This window comes from Peromyscus maniculatus, chromosome 2 (genome assembly GCF_049852395.1).
Source record: "Peromyscus maniculatus bairdii isolate BWxNUB_F1_BW_parent chromosome 2, HU_Pman_BW_mat_3.1, whole genome shotgun sequence".
In the NCBI taxonomy this organism is placed as follows: domain Eukaryota; kingdom Metazoa; phylum Chordata; class Mammalia; order Rodentia; family Cricetidae; genus Peromyscus; species Peromyscus maniculatus.
In genome coordinates, this window is record NC_134853.1 from 9,125,621 (window position 1) to 9,143,300 (window position 17,680).

Sequence of the window (17,680 nt, forward strand, 5' to 3'; positions counted from 1 at the left end):
GAAGTGCTCTATAGGGCTGCACGGAGACCCACCTGCCTCTGCCTCCTGATCCCTGGTATTTACGAGTTTGCGCCACCACCGCCCCCGCGGTATTTTTAAAAAAATTATCCGCCCTGCCTCAGACTGACAGGCAATTTAGCAGGTTCCAGCCAATGGGAAGCTAAGCTCGAGGCACTAGCCCATCCCAGCGGCGCGATTGGCTGACGTCCACGCCCAACGCCGGCCAATCGGCGCCCGGCGCCCGCAGAGGAACGACGCGCGCCTTGGGTTTAACATGGCGGGGTCTGTCAGCTCCGCGGTCCGCAGTGCGCCGGGCTGTGCTGACCGGGAGGACGCGGACTCTCCAGAGATGGAGGAGGTGACGGAGCCGGCGGGAGACGACGCGGAGCTGCTGGAGGGCCAGGTGCAGCTGGGGGTCCCGGAGGAGGAGAACGCGAACCTGGTGGCCGAGGCCGAGGCCGTGGCTGCCGGCTGGATGCTCGACTTCCTCTGCCTGTCTCTGTGCCGAGCCTTCCGCGACGGCCGCTCCGAGGACTTCCGCCGGACTCGGGACAGCGCGGAAGGTGAGTGCGGGCTGTGCACGGCCCGGGGGGCCGGAGACCTGCTTTCCCGCACACCCCGGGCCGGTTCACGGAAGACCCAGGCCGCCGCCGCCTCCTCCCGTTGGCTGGGAGCCCCGCCCCCCGCCGCCTTCGCCCCCCCGCCGCCTTCGCCCCCATTCGGTGTTCGAGTCGGGCTGGATTGGAAGGAGGACAGACTGGGTTAAAATGTAGAAAGCGGTGGCCAGTCCGGTTGCCACTGCCTCCTTCGGCCTCCCCCCACCTAGGTGCTCCTTGAGTTGTGTTCCGCGTTCCCATGCTGGGAACTCTTGAGTCGGCGTTATGTTTATTTGCAAGCCCCCTGGAAAGGCTCACAGTGGTGGTCAAGCCAGACCCGGCCAGAAGATGATAACGTTACCATGACTGTGTGTATCTATAGTATAAATGTAATATTTTTGGTTGTGAGGCTAGCCAGCTATCCCTCCAGCCAGTATAAATGTAATATTTACCAAAATTCTCATCAAGCCATATTGACAGACTGCATCTCAGCTATAACAATATTCAGGTTATTTATAGAAAAGTGAGTTAGTTAATCTGAGGTGCTAGTAGGTGAAGAGGGGTGCTCTAGATCCGTGTGTCACGTTACAGTTTAAAAAAGTTTCCACACCGATAAAGCTGGCGCCATGGCGTGGGTAAGTAGCTGTAGAAAACTAAATCCTGAATTCAAGTCACTTCACTGTACTTCCGTTGAGAATAGGCTACGGTTACTCCATGGTGATAGATTAGAGTTGGAGACATCGCAGTGAACTCCTGTTAGTTAATACATATGCGGTCTTTTGGCTTCGTGTGCTGTAACATATATCTGACGTAATCGGCGCATGGAAAGAAGAGGTATATCTTGCACAGTTCTGGGTGTTTCTGTGCCTGGAACCCTGGAGAGTCAGCTCATCATGGTGCCCAGCTCCTAGTGGAGCAGAAGAGCGAAAGTGGCAGTCTTTCAAACACGGGGCACAATCTCAGCTACCCCTGTTAATGTAAGTTAAGAGCAGTGTATCGGGAGAGAGCAGACTGTCAAAGGTGGCAGCCACAGGGGAGCAGAACTTTTTCATGCCAGGATGTAAGAGAGACAGGAGGAATAAAGGTCCCACAGCCCCTTAAAAAGACACCCTCGATGACTTAACATCTGCAGGAGGCTCCATGTCCTAAAGTTCTACAGTCTCAGCAAGTGTGTGGACCAGGCCTTGAGAAGGAAACGTTCTAGATCCAAACTACAGCAGATGAATATAGGAAACTTTTAAGAAGTTGGAAGGAGGGAGGCGTGCCTGGAGGGTAGTACAGCTTGTGAATGCTTTTCTTACAAGCCTAGGACCTTAGTTTGATCCCCAGAACCCATATAAAAAAGCTGAACACATTGTATTCACAGCACTGGGAAGACAAGGTTCACTGGCCGGCCTGCCTACTTTGGCAAGCTTCAGGCCAATGGAAGGCCTTGTCTTAAAAGGGAGAAGGGAGATGAGGAGAGGTGGCTTAGTAGTTAAGAGTTTAAATGTTAAAAAAAAAAAAGTTTGACAGTGTCTGAAGAATGAGACCCCAAGTTTGCCCTCTGGCCTGTGTATGTGTGAGATATCCGGGAATATGGTTGGCTCACCAGTATACATATTCACTGCCAAGTGCATCTTTGTGAGTATTCAAATATTTGAGAAATAAATGTTTTAAAATCGATCTTTATGAATTGAACAAACTCAATGGAAACCTTGACATATGTATAATATTTCCTATAATATAAAGAATTTCATAGTATAAATTTCAAAGTAGTGCTTTGATACATTTTATAATTTAGATATGACTCTTTCCTTGGTACTATTTGTAAAAGCAATTTTGAGTTTTTCACAATTGAGTTACATGTTGTAAGAACAATATGTTACAAAACTTTCTGATTTTTAAAAGATTGAACAATTAGAATCTATAGGTCTATGTTTATGATCAGTTTTTGTTGAATGTTAGATTAGTCAAGGTTCTCTAGAGTAACAGAAGCTACAGAATAAATCTATATATAGAAAAGGAATTTATTAGAATTATTTACAGGCTGTGGTCCAGCTAATTCGTAATGGCTGCCTGTGTACAGAGTCCAAAAATCCAGTAATTAATTGGTCAATCCATGAGGCTTGATGTCTTAGCTGGTCTTCAGTATATACTGGAATCCCAAAGTAGGAAGTAGGCTCTAATGTCAATGAAGGAATGTTTATCGAGGGTGGGAGGACACTAGCAAAAAGAGCTTCCCTCTTCCATCTCTTTTATATAGACTTCCAGTAAAACATGTGGCCCAGATTAGAGGTGGATCTTCCCACCTCAGAAGATCTGGATCAAAGGTTTGTCTTCCCACCTAAATTCCAAATTAGAAGTGGATCTTCCCACTACAGATAGTCCAGTTAAGCAAAAAAAAAAAAAAAAAAAAAATCACTCATAGGTGTGCCCAGCCATTTTTTGGTTTTAGTTAATTCTAGATGTAGTCAAGTTGAGAACCAAAAATAGCCATCCCAGGTGTTATAATCTAATACTTTACACTGAATTGTGGCTACCAGATTGTGATAATATTTTAATAAAAGTCTTTCTTTTCTCTTTTAGCTATTATTCATGGACTACCCAGGCTTACAGCTTACCAATTGAGAACTGTGTATATATGTCAGTTTTTGACAAGAATTGCAGCAGGAAAATCTCTTGGTAAATACAAATTTGATATTAGAAATCTTTTAACTTATGTCTAAATATAAGACATGAGAAACTAAGCCGGGCGTGGTGGCGCACGCCTTTAATCCCAGCACTCGGGAGGCAGAGCCAGGCGGATCTCTGTGAGTTCGAGGCCAGCCTGGGCTACCAAGTGAGCTCCAGGAAAGGCGCAAAGCTACACAGAGAAACCCTGTCTCGAAAAAACCAAAAAAAAAAAAAAAAAAAAAAAAAAAAAAAAAAAAAAAAAAAAAAAAAAAAAGACATGAGAAACTGATGAGCACTATATTTTCCTTTTGTGGCAAGGAAAGTTTGCCTGTACATCTGGCATACACATAAGCATATCTAAAGCAAATAAAGAAATACAGTTTTGTCTTTCTGGAACAGTGACTCTCAAGCTTTAGCCTGCTTCATATTATTGAAAGGGCTTCTTAAAACAAGAGAGCCATTCTGCCTCCCCATGAGTTTGGCTCCCAGATGATTCAGATGTTATGGTGGGAGGACTACATTTCATAGACTCCTGGAGATTTCAGGTGAAGTGATGACAGCCACCATACACACACTGTTTACTGGCAGCTGTTGAAACTTGATGCCTGTCCTTGTACAAGAAAACATAATTTGTAGTTGTAATCTGTCTCCCTTATTTTTATGGTTCATTTTAGACTATAATGGACAACTTTATTTTATTAATCATGACTCATATTTACAACGTGGTCATTTAGAAGGCTGTTTGGTAAAAATAATTACTTTATGTTGGTTTTTATAATTTATAAAATACTTTCCCAGCAATATTTGTTGGTGAACAGTACTTACATGGAACTGCTTATTATAAAAATGTATTATATAAACTCTCAGACTATTCACCATACTAAATTATACCTAAGCCATATAACCTGCTTTATTTGGAGAATAAAATTAGGGGCTTGGTGTCTGATATTATTCCTGGAGCAATTAACAATCTCCCCACAATATGGAACCCATGACAAACCAGAGTAACGTTGACACCAAATTCTAACTCGGTGAACCAGTTGGTTTATTGTAGTTACTTAACAGGATCGTGGACAACTCAAAAGCAATTGCATCACCAAAAGCTCATCCCGGTATGAGTGGCAACTCAGGAAAGCTGAAACTCTAGAGCTCTCTGGATAACTTGTAGGCAGTTCACCAGGTTAGGGAGTCTCCTCTTCTGAGTAGCCCCTACTTAGCCATAAGGGAGGGGCTTGTACATCTGGTAAGTTTCAGGGACTTCCTGGGTCTTTATACGCTTACCTCTAGGATGGAATATTTGAACTAGAAGGGAACTACTACACAGCAGGGCTAAAGTAGATGCAGAAGAGAGGGCTATGTGTAGGTTAGGGCCTGTGGCTGAAAAAGCTAACAAGGTGATGTAGACACAATTGGAAAATTTCAGACCATAACTTACAGTATTGTAGTTAACTGGGTGGTTTTGTAAATTAGATGTGGCAGAATATTCTAAACTGCTTAGCAGTGCTTTACATATAATAGTTACTCTGAATATCTTCGTTTCTTTCCAGGTAATCTTCCCTCCAAGGGATAAAAAAACAGATTTTGTAACTAAGCTGTGGTTGACTTATTTTGTTTGTTCAGTTTTGCAGAGACAGGGATTGAACCCAGGGTCTCATGCATATTAGACAAATGCTATACCAGTGAGCTATATATATCTATCCTGACTCCATGGCTTAATCTTTAAGTGTACCAGGATTCTATTTTGAATATATATCTTAGATAAAAATCACAAAGATCATCGAGCAAGAATCAGTTTCATCACAGTTAAAGATTAGGGTTTTGTTCGTTCGTGTTTTGCAGTGCCGTGTACCCAGGGCCTTTGACTTGAAGGTGAATGTGCCACCATCAAGCTGTAGACCCATTGGATTTTTGGTGACCTTTTAGTAATTCCTCATAGTAGCACTTCCCAGTAGAAAAGTGGTCCATGTTTGAAATTTAAGATGTTTTAGTAATTAAATTAAGACAACTAAAAGAAAGTAGAATTAATTTTAATGGTATCTTGTTTAACCAGTAATCCAGTATTTTTTAAATGCCAAAAGGTTGATGAGGTATCTTATTTTTGTAGTAAGTTTATGATGTAGTATTTTATGTTTAAAGTAATCTGTTTCAGCTAGTTGCGTTTTAACTCCTAAGTGCTTGTAAGTAGGTAGTAGCTGCCATATTGACTCCTGTCTCCAGCCCCACAGAGCTGAAAAATAAGACATCTCAAGGGAGAAAAATGTTTATAACAAGTTTTCTCATCTCAAAAACTTTCATGTACCTCAGGCTGTCCAGAAACTCATAGTCCTCCTGACACAGGGACTTGTAGGTGTGTGCCACCATGCCTGACTATTTCTTCAGGTCTAAGATTAGGAATTTCCAGGCCTCTTACACTGCAGCAGAGTTCAGCAGATGCACTGTGAGGAAAACCCAGTCATGTGTGTTCAGTTTCTTTAGTTTCCAGTGTACCAATCCAATGTCAAGGAACCCATCAGAAGCTTTTCTGGTTTCTCTTTTCCCTGTAAAATGCTGCCTACTCGACCAGGTCTTCAAACCCCATCCAGAAGTAAGCCCGGGCAAGAAAAGAGGAGACAGGCGCACGTTAGCAGCTCACCTCCACGGAGACTCTTCAGAACTCCGGCTTGCCTCACTCTCGTTGTTTCCATGTCGGCTCCTTGTCCTTTGCAACACGACTTGACATTTCCACCTGTTCTACTTAGAGGGATTATGTGATGGTTATGTGACGCCTACTGCTTTGCCGTTCTGCTCCAGGCTGGGGCCTTTTGTTCTTCACTTGGATTTTAGCACCCACCCACCCCCACCCCCCATTCTATGAGAAATGTGAGTGGAATGTTTATAAATTACGTTGAGGGGCTGGAGAGATGGCTCAGTGGTTAAGAGCACTGGCTGCTCTTCCAGAGGACCCAGGTTCAATTCCCAGCACCCACATGGCAGCTCACAACTGTCTGTAGTTCCAGTTCAGGAGATCTGACACCTTCACACCAATGCTCATAAAATAAAGTAAGAAAAAAAATAATAAATAATAAATTACATTGAATCTGTTGATCACTTTCATAACGGTAGCCAGTTTTACAATATTCTGTCAGTCAGTGAGTATGGGAGGTCTTTTCATCTTCTGGTGTCTCCAACTTCTTCAGTATCTTAAATTTTTCATTGTACAGATCTCTTACCTCCTGGCTTAAATTTAATCCTAAGTACTTTATTTTACTGTGATCAAGATTTTTTTTCCTGGTGCTTTTCTCAACAAACTTATTATTGGTGTAAAGGAAAGCTACTGAATTTTGCATTTTGATTTTAAATTCTGCTACTTCTCTAAAATCCAGATGTTTTGTAGTAGTTATTAGGGTCTTTTGGGCACAGAACCATGCCGTCTGCTGAGATGAGCTGTTCTTTGAGACACACAGTAAGTGGTCTTTAAAGGTCCTGGTATCTGCCTCTCCCAGGTTTCTAGTCCTGCTTCAGAGAACAAGGAAAGTTGCCTGATAAGCTTTTTTTTATTAGTAAGAGTGTCTTTTGTATCCCTCTGCCTTATATTCCATCTCAGTTTTCCCAAATGTTCTTTTTATCCTGTCTGTATTTCTTGGTTATTTTCTCATTATCCTTTTTTGTTATTTCTTCTTACAGCACTTGGCTTCATGTGTGCAGAGTAAGTGTTCTACTGAACTGCATCCCTAGGTCATATTCTAGAGCTTAAGCAGTTTCCAGATGTACCTAGTCATCCATGTGTTTGAAAATTCCTGAATGATTCTCAAGTAGAGCAAACATAGAGCCCCTGGCACTATAATGTACTGCTAGGAACGTACTAGGTATATTGGCTTGTTCACGTTATGTCATTTATGGATTATGAAGTCCACATGGACAGAACTTGTTTTTATTTTTGTTTTGAAACAAGGTCTCACCCAGGCTAGGCTTGAATTGTGAGTCATGCTCCTGCCTCAGCCTCAGAAGTGCTGGGATTATAGACTTGAGTTACCATGTGTTATGGTTTGTTCTTTGTGTTTGAATCTTAAGTACTGAGTACAACTTGGATTATAAATTATTATTTTTTAACCTGAAATATTGGAAATGCCAAAAGAGGCCAACAGAAAATTTAAATCCATGAAACTGCTAATATGGATGGCTATTTAGTATATGAAGTTATACCCAACTTTAAAATTCGCTTCAATATATTCACTTATTGTGTGGTTAGTTGAGTTGAAATGAACCCTAACAGTTATGAAACTAGAGCTTTAGAGTAATATTGCTAGTAAATGGTTCCTGCCCCAGAATTTAACATATAGTTGTATGATGGAATAAGAGCATTTTTACCTTCAAGACACTTAAAATTGTAGCCAGGCATGGTGGTACATACCTGTGTTCCCAGCACTCTAGAGGCCAAGACAGAAAGAAAGAGCTGGAGCTTAAGAACTGGGCTACATAGCAAGACCTGTCTTAAAAGAAATAAATTTTTAAAAAATTAATAAAAAGTTTCTGGTTTTTATAATCCCAGTGGTTTTCTGGTTTTCCTTTCTCTCTCTCTCTCTCTCTCTCTCTCTCTCTCTCTCTCTCTCTCTCTCTCTCTCTTTTTTTTTGGGGGGGGGTCAACAAATTAACTTACAAAAATCATTTCCCTAAACTGTTCTGTATGAAAACTGCCTGGCATATAGTATATAGTTGATAAATTTGAAAAAGGCCAAGTTTTTAAGGTTCTACTTGACTTATAGTTAATTTGCTTTTCTGTTTTAAAAGATGCACAGTTTGAAAGTGATGAGCGTCTTACACCCTTGGAATCAGCCCTGATGATTTGGGATTCAATTGAAAAGGAACGTGACAAACTTCATGAAGAAATACAGAATTTAATTAAAATTCAGGTATGAGTAGTATTTTGTGCTTGCTGTTTTGCTAGAAAATTGTATCAGTTGCTTTTCTTGTTGATGAAACAAAATCCCTAACAAGAAGCATCTTAAGGAGAGGCTGTAGAGATGCCTTAGTGGTTAAGAGCAGTTCAGTTCCCAGCCCCACATTAGGAGTTCACAGCCACCTGCACTTCCCTGTTCTGGTCTCTGCAGGCACCTGCACACATGTGTGCGCACACAGATTTATACACATAAAGAAAAATCAATCTTCTGAGGAAAAAATGGAAAAGGCAATCAGAGAAGAAGGGTTTGTTTCAGCTTATAATTTAAGGAGATACAGCCCATGTTGGGAGGCATAGCATAGGAGTGTGAAGTGGTTGGTCATCTCGTGTCTGCAGTCGGGAAGCAGGGAGAGATGAATGCCAGTGTCCACTTACTTGTTCTTATTCATAACAACCCTCACCCATGGAATAGTGCTGCCAATGTTGAGGGTAGGTTTTCACTTCTCAGTTAGTCCATTCTGGAAATACGCTTCTAAGTCCAGTAAATTTGAGAGTGAATATTAACTGTCACAAATATGAAAACATCTAATATCCAGAATAAAAATAACCTGTCAGAAGTTGTGCTATAAACCTAGTGAAAATCTTAATGAAATCTTCGCATTTAGAGCATTGGCCCTTGGTTTAGAGCCTTCACATGAGCACCAAGCCCAGAACCTAATGTTTCTATCTAGGTGTAGGTTGCCTCTGTGTTGCAGGAAGCACTGTAGCTATTTAAAGTTCCAAACAAACTTTAAAGCTAAGGATTCAAGCTCTTCTCTTTTTTTAACGAAAGGATTATAAATACAGAGGAAAAGTAGCAGGTTGCTTGTTTATTATAGGGTGTTGGTTCCGGTGCTGGGGATTGAGCCCAGGGCCTCAACACATGCTGTGCGTGGATTTTTACGATGAGAGTATGTAGAATTTTAACCATGCTAAGACTTGAATTTTAGTAGACTGCTTAAGAATGAGAAACCAGAAAAGCCAAACATCTGCCTGCAGTTAAAGAAAATACTTCCTTAGTTCAATACATTTTTCCTCAGCTTTAGAAGGTTTGTAATTTTTTTTTTCTTAAGTTGCATAAGAAAGAGAAACCCAAGGTAGTTTGCTACTTAGTGTGATGCCAAATGAAATTAGGACCCGGAGATGAGACATTGTGCAGAAAAACGCCTGCTTCTTCGAGAATTCAACTTACAAAAAAGAGATTGTTCACGTTTTCACAATCTTTGAGACTCTAAAGAAAGCTGACTGTTTATTACACTACTAGACAGTTGAGAAGGGGACAGTGACATTTAGGACATTGTTGCTTTTGCCTCGCTGTTGTATGCATTTCACATAACAGTTCCTCATTTTGGGTTGTGAGCCTAGCCCTTAACGACTGAGCCATCTCTCCAGCCCTCACATAACAGTTCTGTCGGGGGTAGGTGTACTCTCTCCACCATGTAGAGCATATAGAAATGAGCAGCGGGATCAGTAGTCTTTCCAAATAATAAATTCACTTCTAATCTATTAATTACTGCTTAGAGATGCTGGATATATCATTGTAAATGTGTACAGAGCTAATAAGAATTTAAAAAAAATTTTAAACCATAATTATTTCATCATTGAAAAATTACTTTATATCTTTATCAAATAAAATACATAAAAATGTTTTAAATGACGCCTTTCAGAATTAACTATGCACTTAGTCAAATAATGGTTGGGTATTTTAAAAAGCAACTTAAGATTTGTATATGTCCTCTTTAAGGCTGTGGCTGTTTGTATGGAGAGTGGCAGCTTTAAGGAAGCAGAAGAAGTGTTCGAAAGAATATTTGGTGATCCAGAATCTCACACGGTAATTATTTATATTAAAACAATAGAATTAATTTTACAGCTCTTTATATGGGGTGAGGAAAATGGAAAGAAAATTGAAAGAGAAAAGAAATGCTTTACCAAACTCAGTATATTAAAAAATAATTCTAACAATCCATACAAAAATGTACTATTTCAGTTGCCCTTTTTTATATCAAGTACTTATATTGAACAGTATGGCTGACTTGATAGCCAGTCACATTTCAAGGGCTCAGAAGTTACATTGGGGCTTGGGGGCTGCCACATTAGGCAGCATAAATATGGAGAGGCAGTATAACTTGTTTACTTTTCTAGCATCTGTCACCTCATTTATTGATTGATTGATTGACTGATTTTTATTGTTGTGTTGTTGAGATAAAATCCGTTGCTGTATCCAGGGCTTACCTCAAATCTCAAGATACTTAGCCTTCGCCACTATAGCACTAGGACTGTAGTCACGTGCTGCTGGGCCTTTCCCCGTTTTCTGTGCTTTCCTCTTCCTTTTTCTTCCCTTTTCGAGAGTGTGACACCACACCCAGCTGGAGTTTGTTATATGATCATTTGCAGTTTGTCTGTGTATATTAATACGGTCAGTAGGCCTCGGGTTGTTAAAATATTAAATACAGTGTTGTTGGGGTAAATTAAATATCTTCAAAGAAAGAAAAGATAATCTTATATTTTTAGCAAATTTTTTTATTGAACATCTATCCCTCTAGAAGAAAACAGTGTGTTCTGGATATTTAAGTAGATATGTTTGCACCAAGAAACACACTTGTGGGAGGAGCCCCTACATCAGGAAACTAGCTAGCTCAGAATGTAGCTTGATGGTGGCACTATAGCACCTGCCTAACATATGCAAGTGCTAGATTTGGTCCTTGGCACCACCAAAAAGAAAGATCAGCCAGGCATGGTATAGTACATACTAATCCTACACTCAAGCAAATCTTCTGGTCATTTGAGAAAGTGTTTGTCTTTCCCAGCATAACTACTAACCAGTCTTCTCTTCCTAAAGATCTGTTTTATAATGGAATCATATACAAGGTTGTGATTATAGTAGTTTATTCATTTCTTTTTGTTGTTGTTGTATGAGTAGGTAGTAATTTAACTTTCCTGTGCTGGACATTTAAGTTATTTCATTCTTTGCTTTAGGTAAGACATGATCTGATTTGACCCTTCTCCTAGGATATAATACCCCAGAAATTTCAGCAGAGAGCCTGATGATTTTGTTGGATTTCCTACTCATATGTTGTCTTCTTAGTATTATTAGATTAATGAAAACTGTTTCTGTCTCATTAGAGAAAAACTTAGGAACAATAAACATAAAGTACTTAGGAGAAAGTATTCAACTGCCCTAGTGTTGGCATAATCAGTGAGACATTGCCAACTAACTCATTGAACTAGTTCCCATGCTTTCAGCCTGGCAGCAGTTTTCATTGGTTAGAACACCAACAATTGGCCCACAGGATGGCCAAGTGTTTAGATGCCTGCTTATCTTCCTCTCTGAAGTATAAATTGATGCATTAGAGAGCCAAGGAAAAATATGCAAGCACACATTCCAGTGAGTTCCATTTCTGGATAAATATCTTAGAATAACTTATTTTTTCTCTATATGCTAAAAGCCATGAAGTTTTAAAGACAAACAGGAAAATCTTACTGAGACAGTCTAGGATCGAGCCTACAGTCTTTTCAAGTTCTATAGTATTTATTGCTTATCCAGCATTGAGACAACTACTGTATAAGAAAAATTTATATTGAGCACAAAAGGAGTAAGAGAAATTGTTTGAACATTGCAGTAATAGCAAATAACCGCAGTTCTTCAAGCAGCTAAATGAACAAATGATGATTGATCAATATACTAGACAGTGGTACAAATAACTTTTCCTATACATTAACATAAGTAATTGCCGGGAACATAGAATTAAGGAAAAACACACTTTTACAAATGCTACTATTTGTGTAAGATTAAAACCACAGGACTTCAGGGATGCTGCAGTGAAGTAAATTGCTTGCTATGCCAAAGTATGAAGACCTGCACTCAGATTCCCAACGCCCACATAGAAAGCCAGACTTAGTGGCAGGTACCTAATCCTGGTGTTGGGAAGCAGAGACTGGAGGATCACTGGGGCTTAGTGATTAACCAGTCTAGCCAATCAGTGAGGACCGGGTTCAGTGAGATAACCTGACCAAAAACATCAGGCGGAGAGCAATAGGGGGAGACGGACATTGATGCAGGCATCACATATGCACACCTCAACCTATAAATCACGTTAGAACTGGTGAACAACACTACCTTATTTACAGACATATACGTATGTTGTACAAGTGTAAAGAAATGGACCTTGGGGAGGCGGCAGTACTGGGAACAGAACCCATTGTCATGCTTAGACTAGACAAGCACTCTGCTTCTGACGAGCTGTGCACACCTTCAGCTCTAAGCAGTTTATAAAGATAGTCAATTCTGAAGTCTGGGAAACAGAGGTGAGGACAAAAAAGTGGGATGCAATCAGACTGTGGAAGTAAACAGATTTTAAACATATTGATAGGGTTTTGTTTTTAAACTGGGCAGTGGACAATTAAGTTTATAATCTCTGTTTCCTCCTATGTGTCTGAAACAAAACATTCAGAAATGTAGGGCATTAAAAAGGAAGAAAATACATGCGTTTTTAAAATTGTATCTTGAGTTTATGTTTACAAAATAATTGTTTTTAATCAAATATATATTTGAGATTTGTTTTGTATTAATACATTTCTGTTTTTTCTTTAGTCTTTAGAAAGGAAATTACTCAGGATAATCTCTCAGAAAGATGCATTCCACTCCTTTTTTCAACACTTCAGCTATAACTGCATGATGGAGAAAGTTAAGAGTTATGTGGATTGTGTGCTAAATGAAAAATCATCAACTTTTCTAATAAAGGTACACATGTTATCTCAAGGAGAGAGAAATTGTTATAATGAAGGAGAGTACTTGAAAGAGAAAGTCTTACTATCTAACCTGAATTTTAAATTAATGGTGATTAAAGCAGAATATCTTTTTTTTTCATTTTTTAAATTTATTTATTAAATTTAATTTTACATATCAGCCACGGATTCCCTTGTTCTTCCCCCCTCCCACCCCACCCCACTCCACCCCCCACCCTCACCTCCGCCTTCCCCCCAGCCCACCCCCCATTCCCATCTCCTCCAGGGCAAAGACTCCCCCGAGGATTGAGTTCAACCTGGTAGATTCAGTCCAGGCAGGTCCAGTCCCCTCCTCCCAGGCTGAGCCAAGTGTCCCTGTATAAGCCCCAGGTTCCAAACTGCCAGTTCATGCACTGAGGACAGGACCCGGTCCCACTGTCTGGATGCCTCCCAAGCAGATCAAGCTAATCAACTGTCTTATTTATCCGGAGGGCCTGATCCAGTTGGGGGCTCCTTAGCTGGTTCATAGTTCATGTGTTTCCATTTGTTTGGCTATTTGTCCCTGTGCTTTTTCCAACCTTGGTCTCAACAATTCTCGCTCATACAAACCCTCTTCTTTCTCACCAATTGGACTCCTAGAGCTCCAACTGGGGCCTGGCCGTGGATCTCTGCATCTGGTTCCCTCAGTCATTGGATGGGGTTTCTAGCACGACAATTAGGATGTTTGGCCAGGTGGGCTTTGAATACTTCAAAGATCTATTCAGAGGGCCTGATCCAGTTGGGGACCCCTCAGCCTTTGGTTCATAGTTCATGTGTTTCCATTCATTTGGCTATTTGTCCCTGTGCTTTATCCAACCTTGGTTTCAACAATTCTCGCTCATATAAACCCTTCTCTTTCTCGCTAATTGGACTCCTGGAGCTCCACCCGGGGCCTAGCCGTGGATCTCTGCATCCAGATTCCTCAGTCCTTGGATGGGGTTTCTGGCATTAGGGTGTTTGGCCATCCCATCACCAGAGTAGGTCAGTTCGGGCTGTCTCTCAACCATTGCCAGCCGTCTGTTGTGGGAGTATCTTTGTGGAATATCTTTGAGGTAATTATACTCCAAAATATTTAGGTACACATGTGTATGTGTGCCAGCAGAGGCCAGCAGAGGGCATCACATTCTCTGGAGCAGTCGGGAGCCACCTGATACAGGAACAGGGAACTGAACTTGTCATCAGCAAGAGAAGCTCTTAACCACTAAGACATGTCTCCAGCTACCAAAATTTTGTTTAATTTGCCTAGAGAACATTGTGTCTATCTATCAAATGTATTTACAAGAGGTAAAAACCTTCCACAGTGCCTATAAACCAAGCAATAGCTAGTGGAGTTGCGAGCATCGTCAGAATCGTGAACATAATTTGGTACCTTCTGTTGGCCTGGGAACAGATACTTCTGCTACAGCTATCGAAGATTATGTGTGACCTGTTCAACATGCCTGATGTGTTCTTTTTTCTCCTCCCTCCACATTCCACCTGTTCTTAAGGCAGCAACAAAAGTAGTGGAAAATGAGAGAGCAAGGGCAGTCGCTTCTGAGGATGAGCCCAGCGCTGCTCACCCTGAAACAGAGGCGGCCGAAGTGGATTTGAGTAAAGGAGAAAGGTGTGTATACTCTGGATTTTTTTCAAGGGTTTAGGAATATTTTGTCTTTACCATAAGTGATGCTAGTAAGCCATTATTAAAGTAATAATTGTGACTGCTGGGTTCTCTAATTGATGGTTTGAATACTTGGAGTACGATAGAGTTATTTCATGATTTACATGGATGATATGTTAAGCAAAGTAATGAGTTAGAAAATACCAGTTTAATGTGTATAGATTTATTTACTATTTTTAGTGAAGGTCTGCTTAAGAAATGAAGTGGAAATTAGAAACCTGGTTCATTTCTGCCTCTTATTTGAGCTCAGATCCTACTTGCCTTTGGTATATACTAAGTTATTCTGGTATTTTAAGGTATTGTTCTCTATATTTTTCAAGGATATCATGTTCTACTCAAAAAACAAAACCCAGCAGTTGGCTCCAGTGCTGGAAGAAGTACCCTAGTCAGTCCTGACCGCTGTAAGGCAGTAGTGCAGTCTCAGGCTATTTTCAGGGATTTTCAAGGTTGGTTTTGCTTTAGGGTTTTTGTCTGTTTGAGCTACATCCTCAGCCAAAGGGTGGTGCTTGTTTGGTGTTTGGTTTTTGTTTTATTCTTTTGGACAACTCTTTGTGTAACTGAGGCTGCTCTTGACCAGTCACTTTGTCACCGAGGCTCACGTTGAACAGATCCTGAGCCTCCTGCCTGGACCACCCAAACGCTACATTTATAGGACTATGCCACCACACTCGGCTGGGGAGTGGGAGGAGGGTTAAAGTAAGTGTGTGTGTGTGTGTGTGTGTGTGTGTGTGTCAGTGTCAGAGAACAGCCTGTGGGAGTTGGCTCTTTATCATGTGGGCCCCAGATAATGAATTTCCGGTTAGTCAAGCTTGGCCCCAAAGAAAAAGTAACCTTTATTCACTCACTAAGCCATTTCTCAAGATGCTAAGGGTGAATAGTGCACTTTTGTTTTATGAGCTAACCCTGTTGAAGAAGATAAAGTTTGACCATTATAAAGATTCTTTATTTTTTTAATTTTATTTGTTGTTCTTGTTGTGTGTGTATATGCATCATATGTGTACCAGAGTGCATGTGTAAAGGTTAGAGGACTTCTGGTAGCTGGTTCTTTCCTTCCAGGATGGATTCTGGGAATTTAAGTGAAGTCATCAGATTTACAGAGTGAGTGTTTTTTTTTTTTTTTTTTTTTACCCACTGAGCTATTTGTTGACCCAAGATTTCTCCTGTTGAACCCATGATAAATTTTTTCTATTGTTGTATACTTAACCCAAGGCTAGATAGTTAAGACCTTTTCATTTCTGGATGAATGGATTTAGTAGCCCACATAATGCTTAAAGTTCCAAGGATGCTATCTTAACTACTTGTTTAGAGGTGGGGGTTGGGCCCCAAGTTAGAGAAACACTTCATTGTAACCCTTAGGACTAAGGCTAAATCATTCTAGAATCTTCTCCTTTTTGTTCCTGTGTGTCAGCATGGCTTGCTCCTCATTCATCTCAAAGGCTTCACTAAAGTCTCATTTTGGCTCTATTACTTTATTTTGTTTGGAAAATAAATGATCCTGAGACCAGGACATTCATGTAATTTAAGCCTTCTTGCCCAATGTAATAGTGCTGTATTATAGAATTAAGACCTAAATCATAATGCTTAGAGATAATAAGTCCATTTCCTATCTCCTCTCCTTATGTAGCACCACTCAACTTTTTTTCGAAGCTCTCCTAGACACAGACATAGTACAGAGTGTAAAGTAGAACCCTTCATGTTCTCATCTGCTTCTCTACACTCTGGACTCTCCTTGACTGCACATATCCAACTGTCTTTACAAGACTTTGGATCCCATCTCAGCAGTACTGCTCTGATGATTTGTATCCAAGGTTATAATGTAGCTTGGTACCACACAAATACATCCTTAAAGTGACTTCCAGAGTTGGCTTTGCAAAGGTAAATGTTTAGATTTCTTCCCAGCTTAAAACTTTTAGCTTACAGTACTAAGAGAGTGAACCCAGGGCAGGACATGAATCATACTTTTTTTTTTTAATTGAAAATAGATTTTTAAAAATACAGTCTATTCTAATTATGATCTCCCCTCCCCTAGTCTTCCCAGTTTCTCCCCATCTCCCCTCCCATCCAGATCCACATTCTTTCCATCTCTCATTGGAAAACAAACGGGCGTCTAAGGAATAATAAAATTCGATTAATAAAAAACAAATATGACAAAACAACCAAACAAGAAAAGAAGTCAAAGAAAAAGTACAAGAAACATATATAGGTGCAGAGATACATATTTGCACACTCAGGAATCCCAGAAAAACCAAAACCAGAAATCATAATATATACAATATATACAAAGGACCTGTAAGATAGAAAAGGAATAAAACACCCTGACTTAACATTATGAGACAAAGAACCTCCAAAGTTACTGCTGAATTCATTTTATGTTGGCCATCTACTTCTGGGCATGGGGCCTACCTACCCTTAAGAATGGTTTCTTGGCCGGACGGTGGTGGCGCACGCCTTTAATCCCAGCACTCGGGAGGCAGAGCCAGGAGGATCTCTATAAGTTTGAGGCCAAAGAATGGTTTCTTTCCCCAGTGAGACTCCCTTAAAGAAAACTAATTTTTTATTTTTAAGTGGTTATCAATTGGAGATAGTTTCTTGGTTAGTGATAGGGGCATGTGTCCACTTCCCCTGTCAGCACCAGGACCCCATCTGGTGCAGATCTATGCATGCTGTGCATGCTGCCAGTGTCTGGAGTTCATATGTATGCCAGCCCTGTTGTGTCTAGAAGGCCTTGTTTCCTTGCTGTCTTCCATCCCTGCTGACTCTAACACACTTATCTTCTCTTCCACATAATTGTCTGAACCCTGAAGAGAGGGATTTGATGGAGACATCCCTTTTAAGGCTGAGTGTTGTAAGTAAAGTCTTTCACTCTGTATATTGTCTAGCTGTGAGTCTCTGTATTGTTTCTATCTGCTATAAGAAGCAGTTTCTGATGATGGCTGAATAAGACACAGACAGATCTATGAGTATAGCAGAATGTTGTTAGGAGTCATTTTATTGCTGCATTCCTTTAGCAGGACAGTAGAATTTGTTTTTATTAGCAGAACATAGTATTTGAGACTGTCTAGTCTCAGGTATCTTGGTCACCAAGCAGTGCTG

The 17,680-nt window shown here is 40.6% G+C and overlaps 1 protein-coding gene across 2 annotated transcripts in view; it reads left to right on the top strand.

Moving 5' to 3' along the window:
• The first annotated feature begins 216 nt into the window (after positions 1 to 216).
• The window catches only part of Terf1 (telomeric repeat binding factor 1), a 32,055-nt gene continuing 14,591 nt past the window's right edge, over positions 217 to 17,680 (top strand). Inside the window, exons 1-6 of one of the 2 annotated variants that reach the window (XM_006974708.4) lie at positions 217 to 563; positions 3,165 to 3,260; positions 8,019 to 8,140; positions 9,911 to 9,997; positions 12,758 to 12,907; positions 14,418 to 14,533. In XM_006974708.4, coding sequence (XP_006974770.2) covers positions 275 to 563; positions 3,165 to 3,260; positions 8,019 to 8,140; positions 9,911 to 9,997; positions 12,758 to 12,907; positions 14,418 to 14,533 — 860 coding nt within the window. In that variant the 5' untranslated portion in view covers positions 217 to 274. The remainder of the gene's footprint in view (positions 564 to 3,164; positions 3,261 to 8,018; positions 8,141 to 9,910; positions 9,998 to 12,757; positions 12,908 to 14,417; positions 14,534 to 17,680) is intronic. The other variant, XM_042270757.2, reaches the window with a different exon arrangement.